Source organism: Tupaia chinensis, unplaced genomic scaffold (assembly GCF_000334495.1).
Source record: "Tupaia chinensis unplaced genomic scaffold, TupChi_1.0 Scaffold000575_1, whole genome shotgun sequence".
Lineage (NCBI taxonomy): Eukaryota > Metazoa > Chordata > Mammalia > Scandentia > Tupaiidae > Tupaia > Tupaia belangeri.
Window position 1 is genome coordinate 578,655 of NW_006160089.1, and position 20,315 is coordinate 598,969.

Genomic DNA, 20,315 nt, shown 5'->3' on the forward strand with positions numbered 1-20,315 from the left:
TTTGGAGAGGTTTTTGCTATAGGGTGCGTGTGCTCGCCAGACAGACAGAGAGAGACATAGAGACAGAAAGCAAGAAATTACCCCCCAGGGGGGATGGTCACGCCGCAGTCCCTTCTCCTCCATTCTCCTCTCGGGATCTTGGGCACGCACGCACACGCGCCTGGCGTGAGTTTTAAGCCACCGGGTCCAGGATGCGAACCACTGTCGACTACATGGGAGTCCAGCGACATAGGCATTACACTAACTACTGGTCCCTTTCCCATTTTCTAACCAAGTTTTATTTGTGGCATAATAAACCACCTTACATCTTTCAGCTAGAAAAACACTAAATTTGAATAAATACATTATAAGATGAATTAGCACTCAGTTAAAATTTGCTTTAAATATTTCTTAAGGGAAAGGACACAGTTCTACTCGATTAAGTAAAATATTTTTAGGGGCCAGCAGGTGGTGTAAATGAGGTCAATCATCAATTAAAGTTTAATTCTCAGACCTGGCAGCTTGAAAAATCACACCAGGCGAGTGTGTGTACATGCCTAAAATCCAAGGAGGAGAACGGAGGAGAAAGGATTACTGTGTGGCCATCCTCCCTGGGGTATGATTTCTCACTTTCCCACTCACTGTCTGTCTCTGTCTCTCTTTGGCTAGTGCTCATATCCTATAGCAAAAACCTGAGAAAAGAAAAAGATAAACATTTTTATATTCCAGAGTTGTCAGTTAATTTTAGGCCGTTGCCATAGAGCACATGCACTCACAGGAGGGATACAGAGAGAGACAGTGAAAGGGAAGGTGAGAAATCACCCCCTGCGGGGGAGAATGGCCACACCATAATCCTTTCTTCTCCATTCTCCTCTCAGGATTTTGGGCATACTCGCACAGGTACTCAGCATGATTTTCAAAGTGCCAAGTCTGGGACTCAAGCTACAGTATGCTGTGTGGGAGTCCAGTACCTTAACAACCATGCCACCTGCTGGCTGCATTATTTGTTTATTTTAAACATATAGTATGCCATGAATTAACGGGAATACGTTCAAGCAGCTCAGGCACCTTTCTTTTGGTTCTTAGCATGCTGCTCTGAGTGGAGAAGACTGATGCTACAATTAAACCTGAGTACCTTTTTCCTTCCTCCTTTTTCTGATTATTTTCCTTCACCCATTTTAGGAAGCTATCTCTGCTCTTAAAGTGTTTAATATGCTCATTATGCACGTTAATTCTCTTGGCAAGAGTCTGCCCTTGTTAGTCTGTAACAATACCAGCAGCATGCTGGGTAACATTAGTGAGATGTTCATTTTTGAACAGTACCCATTCCCTTGATGTCTACAATATCACCTTTCATGTAGATGCCCATGCATCTTGCCAAAGGATTGATTCCATGTTTTCTAAAAGGTCTAGAGAACATATGTTGAATGCTTCTTCTTTCCCCTATGTTCATTATTTTGGCAAATTACTAGAAGATGGTGGTTCCAGCCAAGAAGAAGCTCGTATTATCATTATCGTTAGGAAGATCAGTTTTGTTATTTGGGTTAGAATGAAGTAAGAATAATTGTAACAAAACTTATTAATTCAGGCAAGATATGACTTACATTGAGGTAGTGGCAGAGAAGGTAAAGATAGAGATACTATTTGAGAGAATTTCAGAGGTAGAATTTTTGGTACTTGGTGATTGAGTGAATGTGGGAGATGAGGGAGGAATAAAAGATGATCCAAAGCTCTTCAACTTGTTTTTGGAATGATGATGATGTAAATAAACCCACACCAGCTGCACTAAAATAATGTTAATGAATCAGTGTTTAAAACTCCTTTAGCCAAGTAATAAGTGATATCTAATGCTCAGAAGGGAACCTTATGAATTTGAGGAAGTGAAATTAATCCTTTCTCTTCTATAGTACTTAAAGCTTCTGAACAATTTGAGAGAAGAATAAACATATTTTGAATAGCCTTTTGCTTTATTTGTTATCATTCTCTTTCTGCCTTGTTTCTCTTTAGTTCTGTCATTTGATTATTTAAATTTAGTGTTATTTGCATTAGGCCAAACCATGTAGAAGCTGCCATTTTTCCAACTAAGGAAATATTTAACTAGAAATGAAGTGGTTAAAAAATGACAAGCACATGTAGTTCGTCCAATTATATTCTTGTTCTGCAGAATAAATTGTTTAATTGCCAGCGGCCATGCAAGCTTATCAGAGATGGAGAGAGAGAGGGAAGGGGAAAAAGAAAACACCATTGGGGTGTGGTCACTCTACCATCCTTTCTCCTTCATTTTTCTTTTCTTTTATCTTTTTTGGAGAGGTTTTTGCTATAGGGCTCATGTGCTCGCCAGAAAGACAGAGAGAGGTAAAGAGACAGAAAGTGAGAAATCACCCCTCCAGGGTGGATGGCCATGCTGTAATCTCTTCTCCTTCATTCTCCTCTCAGGATCTTGAGCATACACATAAGCACGTGCCTGGCGTGAGTTTAAGCCACCGGGTCCAGGACTTGAACCACTGTTGATTACATGGTAGTCCAGCAACATAGCCATTATACCAACTGCTGGTCCTGATTTTTCTATTTGGTTGTGATTTGGGGCACACATGTACAAATGACTGCTGTGTCTTTTCTGTTTTTGTTTTTCAAGCCATTGGGGCTGGGACTCGAACCATGGTCTATCACATGGAATCTGGTTTCCTTAACTACTAGTCTATGGGGCTGATCCTCCTGTAAGAATTTTTTAAAAGAATTATTTAATTCCATTTACTTTTGGAGAGGTTTTTGCTATAGGGTGCGTGTGCTCGCCAGACAGACAGAGAGAGACATAGAGACAGAAAGCAAGAAATTACCCCCCAGGGGGGATGGTCACGCCGCAGTCCCTTCTCCTCCATTCTCCTCTCGGGATCTTGGGCACGCACGCACACGCGCCTGGCGTGAGTTTTAAGCCACCGGGTCCAGGATGCGAACCACTGTCGACTACATGGGAGTCCAGCGACATAGGCATTACACTAACTACTGGTCCCTTTCCCATTTTCTAACCAAGTTTTATTTGTGGCATAATAAACCACCTTACATCTTTCAGCTAGAAAAACACTAAATTTGAATAAATACATTATAAGATGAATTAGCACTCAGTTAAAATTTGCTTTAAATATTTCTTAAGGGAAAGGACACAGTTCTACTCGATTAAGTAAAATATTTTTAGGGGCCAGCAGGTGGTGTAAATGAGGTCAATCATCAATTAAAGTTTAATTCTCAGACCTGGCAGCTTGAAAAATCACACCAGGCGAGTGTGTGTACATGCCTAAAATCCAAGGAGGAGAACGGAGGAGAAAGGATTACTGTGTGGCCATCCTCCCTGGGGTATGATTTCTCACTTTCCCACTCACTGTCTGTCTCTGTCTCTCTTTGGCTAGTGCTCATATCCTATAGCAAAAACCTGAGAAAAGAAAAAGATAAACATTTTTATATTCCAGAGTTGTCAGTTAATTTTAGGCCGTTGCCATAGAGCACATGCACTCACAGGAGGGATACAGAGAGAGACAGTGAAAGGGAAGGTGAGAAATCACCCCCTGCGGGGGAGAATGGCCACACCATAATCCTTTCTTCTCCATTCTCCTCTCAGGATTTTGGGCATACTCGCACAGGTACTCAGCATGATTTTCAAAGTGCCAAGTCTGGGACTCAAGCTACAGTATGCTGTGTGGGAGTCCAGTACCTTAACAACCATGCCACCTGCTGGCTGCATTATTTGTTTATTTTAAACATATAGTATGCCATGAATTAACGGGAATACGTTCAAGCAGCTCAGGCACCTTTCTTTTGGTTCTTAGCATGCTGCTCTGAGTGGAGAAGACTGATGCTACAATTAAACCTGAGTACCTTTTTCCTTCCTCCTTTTTCTGATTATTTTCCTTCACCCATTTTAGGAAGCTATCTCTGCTCTTAAAGTGTTTAATATGCTCATTATGCACGTTAATTCTCTTGGCAAGAGTCTGCCCTTGTTAGTCTGTAACAATACCAGCAGCATGCTGGGTAACATTAGTGAGATGTTCATTTTTGAACAGTACCCATTCCCTTGATGTCTACAATATCACCTTTCATGTAGATGCCCATGCATCTTGCCAAAGGATTGATTCCATGTTTTCTAAAAGGTCTAGAGAACATATGTTGAATGCTTCTTCTTTCCCCTATGTTCATTATTTTGGCAAATTACTAGAAGATGGTGGTTCCAGCCAAGAAGAAGCTCGTATTATCATTATCGTTAGGAAGATCAGTTTTGTTATTTGGGTTAGAATGAAGTAAGAATAATTGTAACAAAACTTATTAATTCAGGCAAGATATGACTTACATTGAGGTAGTGGCAGAGAAGGTAAAGATAGAGATACTATTTGAGAGAATTTCAGAGGTAGAATTTTTGGTACTTGGTGATTGAGTGAATGTGGGAGATGAGGGAGGAATAAAAGATGATCCAAAGCTCTTCAACTTGTTTTTGGAATGATGATGATGTAAATAAACCCACACCAGCTGCACTAAAATAATGTTAATGAATCAGTGTTTAAAACTCCTTTAGCCAAGTAATAAGTGATATCTAATGCTCAGAAGGGAACCTTATGAATTTGAGGAAGTGAAATTAATCCTTTCTCTTCTATAGTACTTAAAGCTTCTGAACAATTTGAGAGAAGAATAAACATATTTTGAATAGCCTTTTGCTTTATTTGTTATCATTCTCTTTCTGCCTTGTTTCTCTTTAGTTCTGTCATTTGATTATTTAAATTTAGTGTTATTTGCATTAGGCCAAACCATGTAGAAGCTGCCATTTTTCCAACTAAGGAAATATTTAACTAGAAATGAAGTGGTTAAAAAATGACAAGCACATGTAGTTCGTCCAATTATATTCTTGTTCTGCAGAATAAATTGTTTAATTGCCAGCGGCCATGCAAGCTTATCAGAGATGGAGAGAGAGAGGGAAGGGGAAAAAGAAAACACCATTGGGGTGTGGTCACTCTACCATCCTTTCTCCTTCATTTTTCTTTTCTTTTATCTTTTTTGGAGAGGTTTTTGCTATAGGGCTCATGTGCTCGCCAGAAAGACAGAGAGAGGTAAAGAGACAGAAAGTGAGAAATCACCCCTCCAGGGTGGATGGCCATGCTGTAATCTCTTCTCCTTCATTCTCCTCTCAGGATCTTGAGCATACACATAAGCACGTGCCTGGCGTGAGTTTAAGCCACCGGGTCCAGGACTTGAACCACTGTTGATTACATGGTAGTCCAGCAACATAGCCATTATACCAACTGCTGGTCCTGATTTTTCTATTTGGTTGTGATTTGGGGCACACATGTACAAATGACTGCTGTGTCTTTTCTGTTTTTGTTTTTCAAGCCATTGGGGCTGGGACTCGAACCATGGTCTATCACATGGAATCTGGTTTCCTTAACTACTAGTCTATGGGGCTGATCCTCCTGTAAGAATTTTTTAAAAGAATTATTTAATTCCATTTACTACTATTATTTTTCAGTTTGACCAGAGAGAGAAACGGAAAGGGAGAAAGCAAGCTGCCAGGTCTAGGACTCAAACTGTCGTTGGCCATGTGGAAATCCAGCTCCCTCTACCACCACGCCATCTGCCGTCCCCCAAGAATTTTTTTTTTTTTTAAGAAAGATTTTTGCCATAGGAGAGGCATAGACATAGGTAGAAAGTGAGAAATCACCCCCCAAGGGGGATGGCCATGCTGCTTCCCTTCTCCTCCAGTCTTCTCCCAGGATTTTGAGCACGTACACACATACACCCAGCATGAGTTTTACTGAGTTCAGGACTTCAAACCACAGTCGATTATATGGAAGTCCAGCAACATAAGCATTATGCCATCTGCTGGTCCCTCTGTAAGAATTTTTAAAAGGGGTTATGAGGGTCTGTTTTAAATGAAATTAAATACCAAAGACTATCTGAAAGCATGTTGCTGTGATAACAGAACGAGTAGAACTGAGCTCCATAAAGTGGCAACTTAAATCTGGCATCACTGTTTCTTGTCAAGGTAGTGTGGCTCTGGAAGGACATCTTGTGGCCAGGTTTTTTGTTCACTTTACCAACAGCCTTATTTTGGCTGGCTGGCTTTCTTCTTCCCTCCCACCTCCCTTTCTTCCTTCCTCCGCCTTATTTATAATACATAGCAATCTATAAAGAAAGTTTTTAAAATTACTTGTAGTCCCATTATGCAATGATAAGTAGAGTTGGTTTTTAATGTACTTTCTTCCAGTCATATTTTAATAGAAATGGTTACTCTGCCTTTAAAAAAATTATTATACTTCATTGTTTTAAAGAGGAGATAGGTAGGTAGGTAGGTAGGTAGATATTTTGAAGCTATAGATTTACTGCTTTTCCAAGTCGCTCCTTTTTAAAAAATAATTGTTTTACTTATCACTATTTAGAAATTTGCTACAGGGCACATGTGCTCTTTAGAGAGAGACAGCGGTTAGGAGGGAGAGAGAAATAAAATAAGAAAGCAAGCCGCCAGGTCCGGGACCCAAACTGTGGTCGGCCATGTGGGAGTCTAGCACCTTTAACCACCACTCTACCTGCCGGGCCCCCAAGTCACTCTTAATTAATCTTTCTTGAAGAAAATATTTTTCTTTGATCTAAAACAAAACACTTAATTTTTGACTGATTTGGCTAAATGTGGCTGCCAAATTTGTTTTTGTTTTTAAGTTTTTGCTATAGGGCACGTGTCCTCGCCAGAGAGAGGGAACACATGCAAGCGAGTGCACCAAAGAGAGAAAAAGTGAGAAATCACTCCCCAGGGACAATGACCACATCACAATCCCATTTCCTCCATTTTCCTTCTAGGATTGGCCATGTGGGAGTCCAATGCCTTTAACACTATACCACCTGCTGGCCTTGGCTATCACGTTTTTCATCTTTCAGGGTTTTTGTTTTGTTTTGTTTTGTTTTGTTTCCCGCTTTTGGGAGAAAGAAAGGGAACAGGAGAAAGACATAGGCAGACATTTTGACAGGGTCTGGCCACATTACGGTCCTACTTTCCTAAAGCCTTCCAGTCAGGCATGCATGGCACATTCCGTTTGGCCTTGGAACTGAACCTTTTCCTCCCACATGGTTTCAAACCTCCTAAGGAGTGCTGTGGACCACCGTGACTAGGCTGCTTTTTTTTTTTTTTAAATGTTTCTTATATGAATATTTTAATTGTAGCTTCCAAAGTGGTGTTATTAAAATAGTAATGAAGTTGGGAAAACTACTATTGTACTAATCATAGTAACATAACAGCTTGTAGTTTTCTTTCATTTTATTATATTTTTAATTATTTGAAATTATCAGTCAATGTAATACCTGTTTTTGTACGCATAACTGTCTAGATTTACACATAGGAAATCTGAGTTGTAGACAGAATAAGTTACATGCTCAAATTCACAGATACTAGAAATGCCTTGACTCTCTGACTTGGGTAAATTTTTTTTCCCCTTTATTAAAGTACAGTAACTCTCAGAAATCATTCCTTTATTTATTAGATACTCTATAGCAAAGATTCAAAAATAAAGTCTATGGTGAATGTCTAGAATAGTGAGTAACCTTATTTGCCTGGAGGGCAAGGTATTTGGGGATAAGGGGGATAGCAAGATCAGACTGGAAGGGCAGTAAGAGAGCCATTAACTGAACATTGGAATACCATAATAAAAATGTGTGCCTTAGACATTTAAGCAGGAAGAAATGAACAGATTAGAAGAATGAACAAAATCAGAAGTCTAGACAATAATTAATGATGGCTGAAGTATTAAAAACTGAAAGGGAGAAATAAATTTAGGAACCATTATAGAAATAAGATTCCCAGGACTTGGTGCCTAAGAACAGTGCATTGAGGGGAGAAAGTGTCAAAGATGTTTCCTAAGTTTCATATAAGACTGCCTTGGAAAATGTAGGAAAAAAATAGGAGCTTGATGGGGAAAATGTATTTTATTTTGGACATGCTGGGGTTGAAGTCTCCACAGGATGTCCAGCTGCAAGATTTGTGACTACCAGGTAAATTGTAAATGGAAAAGGAAGCTCAGAAATCAAAGCTGGAGGTGCCAGCAGGTGACATGGTGGTTGGAGTGCCGGGCTCCCATGTGGTCAACCACGGTTCATGTCCTGGACCAGGCAACTTGCTTTCTCGCTTTTCCTTTCTCTGTTTCTGTCTGGTCAAATTAAAAAAAATAATAATAACAAGGGAACCAGCAGTTAGCGTAATGGCTATGTCACTGGACTCCCACATAGTTGACCGCAGTTCGTGTCCCAGACCCGGTGGCTTAAGACTCATGCCGGGCGCATGTGCGAGCGTGCCCAAGATCCCGAGAGGAGAATAGAGGAGAAGGGATTGTGGCGTGACCATCCCCCCTGGGGGGTGATTTCTCGCTTTCTGTCTCTATGTCTCTGTCTGTCTGGCGAGCACACGTGCCCTACAGTGAAAATCTCTCCAAAAAACAAATAATAATAATAATAACAAATGGAATTAAACAAATAAGCCATTCATTTCTTAAAAAGTCTTTAAAAAAAAAAAAGAAAGAAATCAGAGCTTGCTAGAGTCCTAAGCAGGGAAATTATTTCTGTAGAAGGAATAATTAATGCCATATTGTCACTTCTTTCCCAGTACTTCACTCCCTTGCATTTGCGTAGCCTCATTGTATTTGAGTAACACATGAGAGTGTTGTATCTTGACAGCTGGCATGTGATTTAGATTTGTGCAGTCACAGCAAGAAGGAACACGCTAGGATTCATAGGAGCCCAGCTTTAAGCAATTTGGCATGATTGACAAGTGGGAATCTCTGGCCGTTTAGGAAGGCTGTTTTTGTTGTAAGGACAGAAAGTGAGTAGAGAACCCCCTTTATACTTGGTGTTGGTTAGCCTTTTGTATATACTGTCTTTATTTCTTAACAGCTCCATGAAAATGGGAATATCATCCTCTTTTTACACATTATAAAATGGAGGCCAAGAGAGGCTAGGTAATATTAGGGCAAGAATTTGAACTAGATGGATGTTTCCTTTGATTTGGTTGGTCTGTGTCATATTTTGCCATGTTTTCCAGTAAACCTTGTCAAATACTGCTATCAGGCTTATGATCAAATACAATTTTTAGCTCCTTGCCTTCGTGTAATAAACACCATGCTTCAGATTTTAAATATTCATTGAATTCTAGCTATGGATTGTCATTTGTTTGTAATAAAATGAATTTTAAAAATTAAAATTGAGCATCCAGCAGATGGTGTAGTGGTTATGTCACTGATCTTCCACACAGCCAACCGTGGTTTGAGTCCTGGACCTGGTAACTTGAAAATCATACCAGGTGTACTTGTGTGGGTGCTCATGATCCTGGAGAAATGGAGAGAAGGGATTGCAGTTTGGCCATCCCCCTGGGGGTGATCTTTTTTTGGGGGGGAGAGAGGTTTTTACTATAGGGCGTGTGCGCTTGCTGGAAAGACAGAGACATAAAGTGAGAAATCACCACCCAGGGGGGATGGCCACTCTGCAATCCCTTCTCCTCCATTCTCCTGTTGGGATCTTACACACGTACGCACATGCGCCCAGCGTGAGTTTAAGCCACTGGGTCTGGGACTCGAACCTCTGTTGACTACGTGGGAGTTCAGTGACATAGCCATTACACTAATTGCTGGTCCCATGATTTCTCACTTTCCCTCTCACTGTCTGTCTCTGACACATATGCCCCTAAGGCAAATACCTCCTTAAAAAAAAATGAAAGTTGGATCACATATATCCTCTCAGATGTACATACATTCTGCAGTGTTTACAAATGCCAACATTTTTTTATTTTTTACTCTACTGGATATATGGAACTTTATTTAGAAGGATGAATGGAAAGCTCAAAAGATATTGAAATTACATATTTCCACAGTGCCCTACTCCCAGTTAGCTGAAATTTTTTTGTCATTTATGGCATTACTAGAAAAAACTATGATATAGTTCTAGTTCACATAGCTTTTGTTGTTTTTTTTTTTAATTGTCAGAGGGTATGGGTATGTGTGCCTGGGGGGAATAGACCTCTCGCTCGTGGGGCGTGGTCATATTACAGTCTTTTCTGTCTCATTTGTCCATCCTGTTGGAATTTGGGGCATGCATGCACACACATCCAGCATGTTTTTCGTGGGGCTGGGATTTGAAGTATGCAGTCAGCCGTGTGGGATCCGGCTCCTTAACCTCTAGACTCTAGGGACAGCTCCAGTTTGCATGGTTTTAAATAGGCAGGAACAAGATCAGATATTCTAAGATACTAAGTCTTTATTTGTACCATGAAATGTCTCACAGTTTTCAAGCCTGGGTAGAAAGGGGTACATTTACTTTACCATCTTTTGTTTACATTTGTATACTGCTTCTCAACAAACTAGAAGCAAGAAATGTCATCTGAAACCTGTAGGATAGTGTCAAATACAGAAGCAGTGTGGTTTTTATGTATGTGCTGTTTCTGTGGTATTCAAAATGAATGATATTTTCTTTATTTTACTCCTAAAAACATATTTTAGAGTTTCTTAATATTTACCAATACCCAGTGAATCATGAGAGAGGAAATTCATACTGAATATTTACTTCTAGCTTGAACATCTTTTGTAGCTGAATTATGATTCTTTAGATGCCATGCACAGTAAACCACACTTCCTTTCTTTAATATTGCTCTTTGTTCCTTGGGAAGATGCTGCAAGAAAATAGGAATTTCCCTTCCCCATTACCCCTCTGGCCGTGGGTTTCAGTCTAATTCCTGATGCTCTGTCTTAGTTACTACCCCTTCTCCTTGCTAGCAGTCTAAGTACTGCTTATCTGCTAAGGGGGATTCCAGACAGAGGAGGAAACAGCTTTCAAATGCTGCACTGCAGACATCCTAAGTTATTCGGAAAGCTCAAAAGATATTGAAATTACATATTTCCACAGTGCCCTACTCCCAGTTAGCTGAAATTTTTTTGTCATTTATGGCATTACTAGAAAAAACTATGATATAGTTCTAGTTCACATAGCTTTTGTTGTTTTTTTTTTTAATTGTCAGAGGGTATGGGTATGTGTGCCTGGGGGGAATAGACCTCTCGCTCGTGGGGCGTGGTCATATTACAGTCTTTTCTGTCTCATTTGTCCATCCTGTTGGAATTTGGGGCATGCATGCACACACATCCAGCATGTTTTTCGTGGGGCTGGGATTTGAAGTATGCAGTCAGCCGTGTGGGATCCGGCTCCTTAACCTCTAGACTCTAGGGACAGCTCCAGTTTGCATGGTTTTAAATAGGCAGGAACAAGATCAGATATTCTAAGATACTAAGTCTTTATTTGTACCATGAAATGTCTCACAGTTTTCAAGCCTGGGTAGAAAGGGGTACATTTACTTTACCATCTTTTGTTTACATTTGTATACTGCTTCTCAACAAACTAGAAGCAAGAAATGTCATCTGAAACCTGTAGGATAGTGTCAAATACAGAAGCAGTGTGGTTTTTATGTATGTGCTGTTTCTGTGGTATTCAAAATGAATGATATTTTCTTTATTTTACTCCTAAAAACATATTTTAGAGTTTCTTAATATTTACCAATACCCAGTGAATCATGAGAGAGGAAATTCATACTGAATATTTACTTCTAGCTTGAACATCTTTTGTAGCTGAATTATGATTCTTTAGATGCCATGCACAGTAAACCACACTTCCTTTCTTTAATATTGCTCTTTGTTCCTTGGGAAGATGCTGCAAGAAAATAGGAATTTCCCTTCCCCATTACCCCTCTGGCCGTGGGTTTCAGTCTAATTCCTGATGCTCTGTCTTAGTTACTACCCCTTCTCCTTGCTAGCAGTCTAAGTACTGCTTATCTGCTAAGGGGGATTCCAGACAGAGGAGGAAACAGCTTTCAAATGCTGCACTGCAGACATCCTAAGTTATTCACCCACTGTGCAGTTTGGAAATAGGGGCACACCTTTCTGGCAATGAATTCTAACGAGTTGCTAAAGATGCCAGAGTGCCTGTGTGCACATGCGTTTTCTTTCCCCTCCCCCTTTCTTCTTTTATCCAAGCCCCTTCTCCCTATTTCCCCTCCTACTCCTTTATCCCCTCCCTCTGTGTCTCAGTTCTGCAGTACACGGGCTGAAGCACATTCCGGCTTTGCAAGGCTTTCGGTTAAGGATGCATTGTGGCTTTTGTTTGGATTGCAGCATACAGAATTGCAGGTAACACTCTAAAATTGAACTAAACAGATGAATTCTGTTGAAATGCTTTCAAAGAGGCAATATATTACATTGGAATCAGTGAAGGAAATAAGTTATCTTGGCTAATTTTATTAGTGGTAATTGTAGTGAAATGTTCTCAGAAATGCTGTAAGCAAATTCCTTATCTTCCTCTAAAGGCTCAAATGGAAGGAAATGGGAGTAGATTGATCTGAGTGTGATTGATTCTGTTTTGCTTATCTTGAAAGCTTGATTTGCTGTTGCTCCTCTGTAGAGTAAGGACCAGTTAATTACATGGGGTGCTATTGAGGGTGGCCATGAATAGTGGTTACCAGGAAGGGTGGAGTAGGAGGGGTAATACTAGGCTGAACTAGTCAGGTTCTTTGATTAGGGCATTGGATGCAAAATGTAAAATGCTCTCTCCTTTTCTTCTATCAGCTGTTCAGAGGAGACTCATTACAACTCCTGATGAAGCTCCTAGTCTTCCTCCCTTCTCTTCTGCCCCTTCCCCCTATCCTCACTTGGCCTGAAGACGTTGTCCCCAGAGTTTGCCTTACTCCCCTGGTGCTATGTGTGCGGTGAACCTGGCACTATGGCCGCGTCTGGGACTGGCCAGACTACTGTTGCTGGCTCTCCCTATTCCACGAAGGATTTAAAGGGAAATTGCACTGCAGACAATGCACCAGAGCAGCAGCATCAGGAGCCTGGGGACTAAGGCTCCTCTGACATTATTGCACACATGCAAAGCTGACCGCAATGACAGCAGCTGCTCCCTTGAACTGTTGGCAGCAGCCAAGCGGCAGCATGAAGTGAGAGATCACTCCTGAGCTCAAGATGAACTCCACCTTGGATGGTAATCAAAGCAGCCGCCCTTTTTGCCTCTTGGCATTTGGCTATTTGGAAACTGTCAATTTTTGCCTTTTGGAAGTGCTGATTATTGTCTTTCTAACTGTATTGATTATTTTTGGCAATATCATTGTAATTTTTGTATTTCACTGTGCACCTTTGTTGAACCATCACACTACAAGTTATTTTATCCAGACTATGGCATATGCTGACCTCTTGGTTGGGGTAAGCTGCCTGGTCCCATCTTTATCACTCCTCCACTATCCCCTTCCAGTAGAGGAGTCCTTGACTTGCCAGATATTTGGTTTTGTAGTATCAGTTCTGAAGAGTGTCTCCATGGCCTCTCTGGCCTGTATCAGCATCGATAGATACATTGCCATCACTAAACCTTTAACCTATAATACTCTGGTTACACCCTGGAGACTACGCCTGTGTATTTTCCTGATTTGGCTATACTCCACCCTGGTCTTCCTGCCTTCCTTTTTCCACTGGGGCAAACCTGGATATCATGGAGATGTGTTTCAGTGGTGTGCGGAGTCCTGGCACACCAGTCCCTACTTCACCCTGTTCATCGTGATGCTGTTATATGCCCCAGCAGCCCTCATTGTCTGCTTCACCTATTTCAACATCTTCCGCATCTGCCAACAGCACACAAAGGAAATCAGCGAAAGGCAAGCCCGCTTCAGCAGCCCGAGTGGGGAGACTGGGGAAATGCAGACCTGCCCTGATAAGCGCTATGCTATGGTCCTGTTCCGAATCACTAGTGTGTTTTACATCCTCTGGTTGCCGTATATCATCTACTTCTTGTGGGAAAGCTCCACTGGCCACAGCAACCGCTTCGCATCCTTCTTGACCACCTGGCTTGCTATCAGTAACAGTTTCTGCAACTGTGTCATTTATAGTCTGTCCAACAGTGTCTTCCAAAGGGGACTTAAGCGCCTCTCAGGGGCCATGTGTACTACTTGTGCAAGTCAGACCACAGCCAAGGACCCTTACACAGTTAGAAGGAGCAAAGACCCCCTTAATGGATGTCATGTCTGAAGTGGCGCAGATATCGGGTGACTCTCTGTGTGGTGTGCGTATGCGTGTGTGTTTTCCTTTTTATCTCTGTATTCCTAGTTTATTAGGAAATTTGGGACAGAATAATTTGACTCTAAGTAATAGTAAAGAAGCATTCTATCCAGTACCTTCTAAGTTTGCAGAAATGATTTTCTAAAAATGTTTTTGAATCAGAAGAATCAGGATCATGAAGATAAACTGCTCTTGGTTCCAGTTTTTGAAATGTCATGGAGATTATTGCAGTTCTCAGAATTAAAACGAATACGGCCACATCTTAACACCCCTCCAGCTGGAATGACTGAACCTGAGTGTGAAAAGCGTCAGCATTTTAAAAAGTCATCATTTTCTTGTCGCTTTCTGGGTTCTTTCCAGCTATCTGGGCTTCATGTGCAATTTATTTCTTTTAACAGGGCATATTAAAATATAGTTATGAATTAACAGGGTTTTTTTTTTTAAAAAAAGGTATGCCAAAGTATAACTAACTGTACAGTAAGTTTTAACACGGTTGTTTAGAAAGCCAAATGTTTTGTGTCTTGTTCTCTTGAGAGAATTCTCAATAGGGTGAATAATGTGGACTCTTAAACAATACTTCAGAATTTTGCAGTGAATCTGGAAGCAAAAGTGCAATCAGATCATACAATTTATGAAAAACTGAGCTTTTTGTGCCATGCTTCACAGAGCTCTAAAGACATGCGTGCATAGAAGTGATTATGTTGCAGTGTTTTGGCCTATGCCTGTGTGTTATGTATTGAAAGTATTTGAATTAAGTTAGATTATTTCTCTTTTATAGCAAAATATGTTTAAACAAGCTAAAATAAGTAATAGGATGATATCCACCAATTTCATAACAGTGAAAGTATATAAAGATGTGTCTTTAGTGTTCTCTTTCTTTAATCCAAAGACTTTTGAAATATTAGAACATCAGAGAGGATGTCATAAGCAATGGAGTCCGAAACTATATTGTAGTGTAATTCATTGTTAAAATAGAAGGGAGTTAACTGAGATGTTTTCTGTGTGATTAAATGGAAGCAGCTAATACTGATTCTTTTGAAAACCATTCTTTCAGTGTTAAGGAATCCACATTTGGGAGAAGGGGAAATTCTGCTTAATTCAAGTCTCTTAATGCTATTACCTTTCTGGGAAAAAAAATTCTGTGGCATATAGTTCTTAACAGTCAGTCTGTCTCTCTCTCTCTCGCTTTCTCGCTCGCTCGCGCATGAGCACGCACACACCAGAGTATTAGAAAACTCTTAAAATTTTATTACTATTATATAGAATTACTATCGAGAGTGGTGTGTGTTGTATGTAGTAGTGGTATTTTGTTTTTAAAAGTTATATCTTTAGAGCAAGAGGTTTATTTTTCTAAAAGAAGAGGAGGATTTCCGGCAGCTCCAGGCATGAGAATATTTCCTCTACTTTTACTGTTTTTACTGTTTCTGGTTTTACTGTTTTAGAAATCTTTACGGGACTTATTTGGTCTCTGCCTTTGGCTAGATGTTGTAATCTAAATGTGACAGTAGTGTTCAGTGAGATGGACGATGGAAGAAACCCGAGGGACATGGGTTGAATTGGATTTCTGAATCCAGGAGAGGACATGGGTATTTATGAAACAGGTACATAAGCTTTGGTTTTCCATCATGGTGTTCGAAACCCCTCTTCTCAAAGATAGCATTCTTATTATTTTTAGATTTTAGACATTAGTTTGATTTTAAACTCAGACATGTTCTATTTAAACTTTAAGTGACTATTACATAAATATTCAAACTTCAGATTCTGGGTTCTTCCCAAAAGCTTACTTGCTCTTTATATTTAGTGTTAGCACATTTGATTCTAAGCTGTTTCAGAATTTAGAACTCATACTAAAATTGCAAGTTATGTTAAAATGGCTTTGCTAAATTGTCTTTTTAAGTAAAAAACCTTTTCTGATAGATTCTGAAAAATGGCCATATTGCACACGTTTCCCCTTTATATAAGTGGTACATCTCTGATAAAATAAAGTACTTTTTTTCCCACATGTTACAGAATGTCTGAATTTGCAGTTTGCTTAAGAATTTTTAGTTTAGCATATAAGTAAATCTTTGAAGACTTTATTTCCGTAGAAAATCAGTGTTAAATCAGTAAGTTTTACTTTCTTTGGTAGCTGAACCCTTTTAAGTTTAACTCCAAAAGGGTCCCATCTTATGAGACTGAGAACGAGAAAATACTTTGATTTTCTGGTAATAACTAATCAGTTTGGTCTTTTAATGACTACAAGGACAACTCTTTTTATTATCAAAATCCCATTGTAATAGAGGCATTTTTCCCTCATTAGAGACTCTAATGTTGATTTAGTGTTTCAGCCCAATACTAAAGTAGGGACTATGAATACACACAGTCATGCATCACTTAACGACTGGGACATATTCTAAAAAATGATCTGTTCAATGATCTTGTCATTGTGTAGCATCATTGAGTGTACTTACCTGAACCTCGATGCTGTATCCCACTACATACCTTGGCTCTGTGGTAATAACCTATTCCTCCACCACTGACCAAAACATTGTTATATGGTACATGACTGTGGTCATTTTAAAGAGCAATAAAAACACCCTCCCCTAACTGATACTTAATATCATGTGTCTTTCCAGTTTATCTTGCCTTCATTATATAAGGTTTCTTCCAGATATCAATTTTATTATTCTTACATTCATTGTCCATGCTGCCTTTTTATTTTATTTTGTTGTGTATCTGCATGTTGGAACAGAAAGGATACACCAAGACACAGTCATAAAATCTTCAGTGGCTGAGGGGCATTTTCTGTGTGATACCCTGAGAGCCTTATATGAGTGGTTTTTCCTTCTTACTTGAATAATGGTCTTAGTATTTTAAGAATTGGACAAACTTGAATTTTTATACTATAAATGTGTTATTCACCTCTTTGAACTTGAAAATAAAGAAGCAGGATTATAGACTCCCAGATGGTAGAATGGTTTCTGGGAGGATTTTCTCAGTTTTTCAGAAAATCTGCACGATGACTTTGTAAGAAATGTCTTAATTTCACTATGCATTTTTGTATCATAAGAGATTTGACTTTAATGTTTAAGCTTTTCATCCTGGCATTTTTAATGTAACATTTGATGACGTTTGGTTTAAATACCAATCTGACTAGTTTAGAATGAGAAAAAAGTGTATTTTTAGTCTCAATTACCTTGGCTTTGGCAGGATAGCTAGCTCATTTAACTTTATATGGTATGTGACTGCTATCAGAGGAAGCATGTCCTTTCAGTGATTGTTGGAAATTATTTCATACTTTTTTCCTTTTCATTTTAATAAGCTATGTCATGATCCTCCTGTTTCAGCCTCCAGAGCAGCTGGATCTACAGGCATGCACTGTACCTAGCTTTTAGGGTGGTCAGGGAATCAAGCTTGAGCCTCCCATGTGAGCTTCCTGAGTAGCAGGGTTAACCAACATATACTGCTGTGTGTAGGCCTATAATAAATTTTGAAATAAAATTGTATTCGTTGTTAAAAGTGTAAATTAGTTGTGGGTTTTAGTGCAGTATTTCCTCTTAGAGTAAAGAATCAATCACAGATGGATTAAAACTCTACTTTAACAAGAGCACTATCTTACTCCAGAGTGATGATTTGAATTTTTCATGGACTTGTTGATTCTTAACTCAAAAGTTGTTTGGAAAAAGATTTTCTGTAAGCATTATTGCTAGATAAATTTGTTTTGAGCCTTGTATGAATGGCTTTTCCTTCCTACTTGAATAATATCCTTAGTATTTTAGGAATTGGACAAACTTGAATTTTTGTACTATAAATGCATCATTCACCTCTTTGAACTTGAAAACGAAGAAGCAGGATTATAGGCTCCCAGATGGTAGAATGGTTTCTGGGAGGGTTCTCTCAGCTTTTGAGAAAATCTGCACAATAATTTTGTGAGAAATATCTTAATTTCACTGTGTGTTTTTGTATCATAAGAGATTTGTGAAATAAATTATTAGCAAACAACTAATCTGCTTGTTATAGGAATAGATTTTGGAAAGTTTAAGAATGGGAGAATTATGGCACTATGAGTTTTAAGTCTATAAATAATTTTGTGTATTGATTTTTGCATAATTTTTCCATTTTCAGGTTGAAGAAAAATGAAATATTAGTATTTCTATTAAAATAACATTAATAATATGTAGATATTTCCTATGGCTGTAAGTGAATCATTCTGCTGTTCTTCAAAATTTTGGTGACAAAAGGATATCACTTTATGATTAAAAAAAAAAAAACTTTGAACTAAGAATCAAAAGATTCAGATTTGTGTAACTTATTAACAACTTTCATAAGTTAAGCCAAGTAACTTCTCTAAGCACTTAATTTCTTCTATAAAAGGAACTAATGGGGGACCAGCAGGTAGTGGAACGGTTACATCACTGGACTCCCACATAGTTGACCATGGTTCAAATCCCAGACCCAGTGACAAAACTCACACCAGGCACATGGACATGCATACCCAAGATCCCAAGAGAAGAAGGGAGTGTGGTCATCCCCTTTGGGGGATTTCTCACTTTCTGTCTCTCTCTGTCTCTCCAGCGAGCACAGGTGCGCTAATAGAAACAGCCTCTCTCTCTAAAAAAAAAAAAAAAAAAAAAAAAAAACGGAAGTAAAGGGACCAGCAAGTGGCATGGAGGTTAAGGCAGCTGGATCACCCACATGGCCAACTGCAAAAGTTGAGATCTGGACCTGGTGACCTGAAAGACATGCCAGGCACGTGTGCGTACGTGTCCAAAATCCTGACAGGAGAAAGGAGGAGAAGGGATTGTGGCATGACCTTTCCACCCTAGGGATGATTTCTCACTCTCTCTGTATCTGTCTTTGTTGAGCCCACGAACCCTATAGCAAACTTAAAAACAACAACAACAAAAAGCGTTAACAATTCTTTTATGCCTCACATGATTACTTTGAGCGTTCCATTAGGTTGTCAATGTGAAAGTACTTTGCAAATTTTAAAGTGCTTTGTGAATAAAAAGGATTGCTCTTATTTGTATCTGCCTTACCTTTATGTGTAAAGAAGCCATACGTCCTGATGCTTCCCTGCTTTGAGATCTTTGAAGCTCAATACTAGATCACTATTGCATGCTGCGTAGCAATTTCAGACGCGAGAAGAGAGGTAAGGTAAATCCTTACCTTTCTAAAATGGGAGTAGCCTTAAATTCAATATAAAATTGCTTTCTTTACTTGCTTGTCAACAAACTCTGAAGTTAAGGGTCAGTGTTTCTTGATGTCTTTTTCTGAAATTAACAGGATCTGACTCAACAGAAGTTCTAGTAAATTTTACACTCAGTGTCTGACTACTTATTAGGTCGTTGGGAAAGTCATGATGTATTTTTCTGTTTTTCTATGCAAAAATGCATCATGACTTTCCTGATGACCTAATATCACTTCCAGTCACCAGCTATGTCTTTTCTGTAAGGGATTATAGGGCAGTGATGTTTTAAAATGTAGTCCAGGGTCCCATAAGTACCCTTCCATTTGATCTAGGCCTCTAGATTCTAAAAAGTAAATAATACCTCTTTTTAGTACCAAGAGGCTAGTGTGGAGATGTGAAAGCTCTAAGCACTGTAGCTTCAGGCTATGCTATTAGATTGCTCGTTTCTCTCAGCATGGATAAGAAATATGTAGTTGCATCATACCTTCTTGACTCTGGATCCAGATAAAGACAACTGTAAAATCAGTCACAAGGGAAGAGAAGGTATAGAAAGCCTTCATAAAAGAAACTTTTAACTATGTAGTTTTGCTTTGCCTCCCTCTCAGTCGTCGCCAGTTTTCTAGCTCTTTCTTCCTTTCTTTTCTTAATACCCTAATGATCATGTATCCTGAAGGAAATATTTCAAATGCCATAGGGTGTAGAAAATTATATTATGCAAGAGCAGTGGCTGTTAGGCAAAGTCTAAGAACCAATAGAGACACACTTAACCAAGCAAGCATTGCTGTGTGCAAGACAGTGTAGCTGGCCTTAGAGGGGAAGCTAAAGAACTATCATCCCTTTCTTGTAGAATTGTGTAGTCTTCAGATGTTTCATGTGGAAAAATTCTGTGATTATCTATCTTCTAAGAAGCCTCACAGCATGACTATCTGGAGGAGTTTACTAAAGCCTCGTGGTAGGACACCCAGTGGATCTGTTTCTTGGGGTGAGTTCACTTAATGCCAGTTTATAATATCATAATGTTATTTTATTAGTTTAAAATAAGAAATAGATACTGGCAATAGACAGTACTC

The 20,315-nt window shown here is 39.3% G+C and overlaps 2 protein-coding genes across 3 annotated transcripts in view; both read left to right on the forward strand.

The window, feature by feature from the left end:
• Positions 1–20,315, forward strand: part of RABGAP1 (RAB GTPase activating protein 1) — a 210,514-nt gene that overhangs the window by 109,001 nt on the left and 81,198 nt on the right. Inside the window, exon 1 of one of the 2 annotated variants that reach the window (XM_027775589.1) lies at positions 20,100–20,227. The exons of the other annotated variant lie outside the window; for it this stretch is intronic. The gene's annotated coding sequence lies outside the window, so the exon portion shown is untranslated. Of the gene's footprint in view, positions 1–20,099; positions 20,228–20,315 lie in introns of those variants that run through there. 2 annotated transcript variants of the gene reach the window in all.
• On the forward strand, positions 11,814–15,729 carry GPR21 (G protein-coupled receptor 21). Its single transcript, XM_006158212.3, has 2 exons — positions 11,814–12,161; positions 12,597–15,729. The coding sequence occupies exon 2, from the start codon at positions 12,993–12,995 to the stop codon at positions 14,043–14,045; it is 1,053 nt and encodes a 350-aa protein (XP_006158274.1). The 5' UTR covers positions 11,814–12,161; positions 12,597–12,992; the 3' UTR covers positions 14,046–15,729.

What these genes read in the sequence shown, in the direction of transcription:
- GPR21 (XM_006158212.3), top strand. Translation starts at nt 12,993, where the DNA reads ATGAACTCCACCTTGGATGGTAATCAAAGCAGCCGCCCTTTTTGCCTC.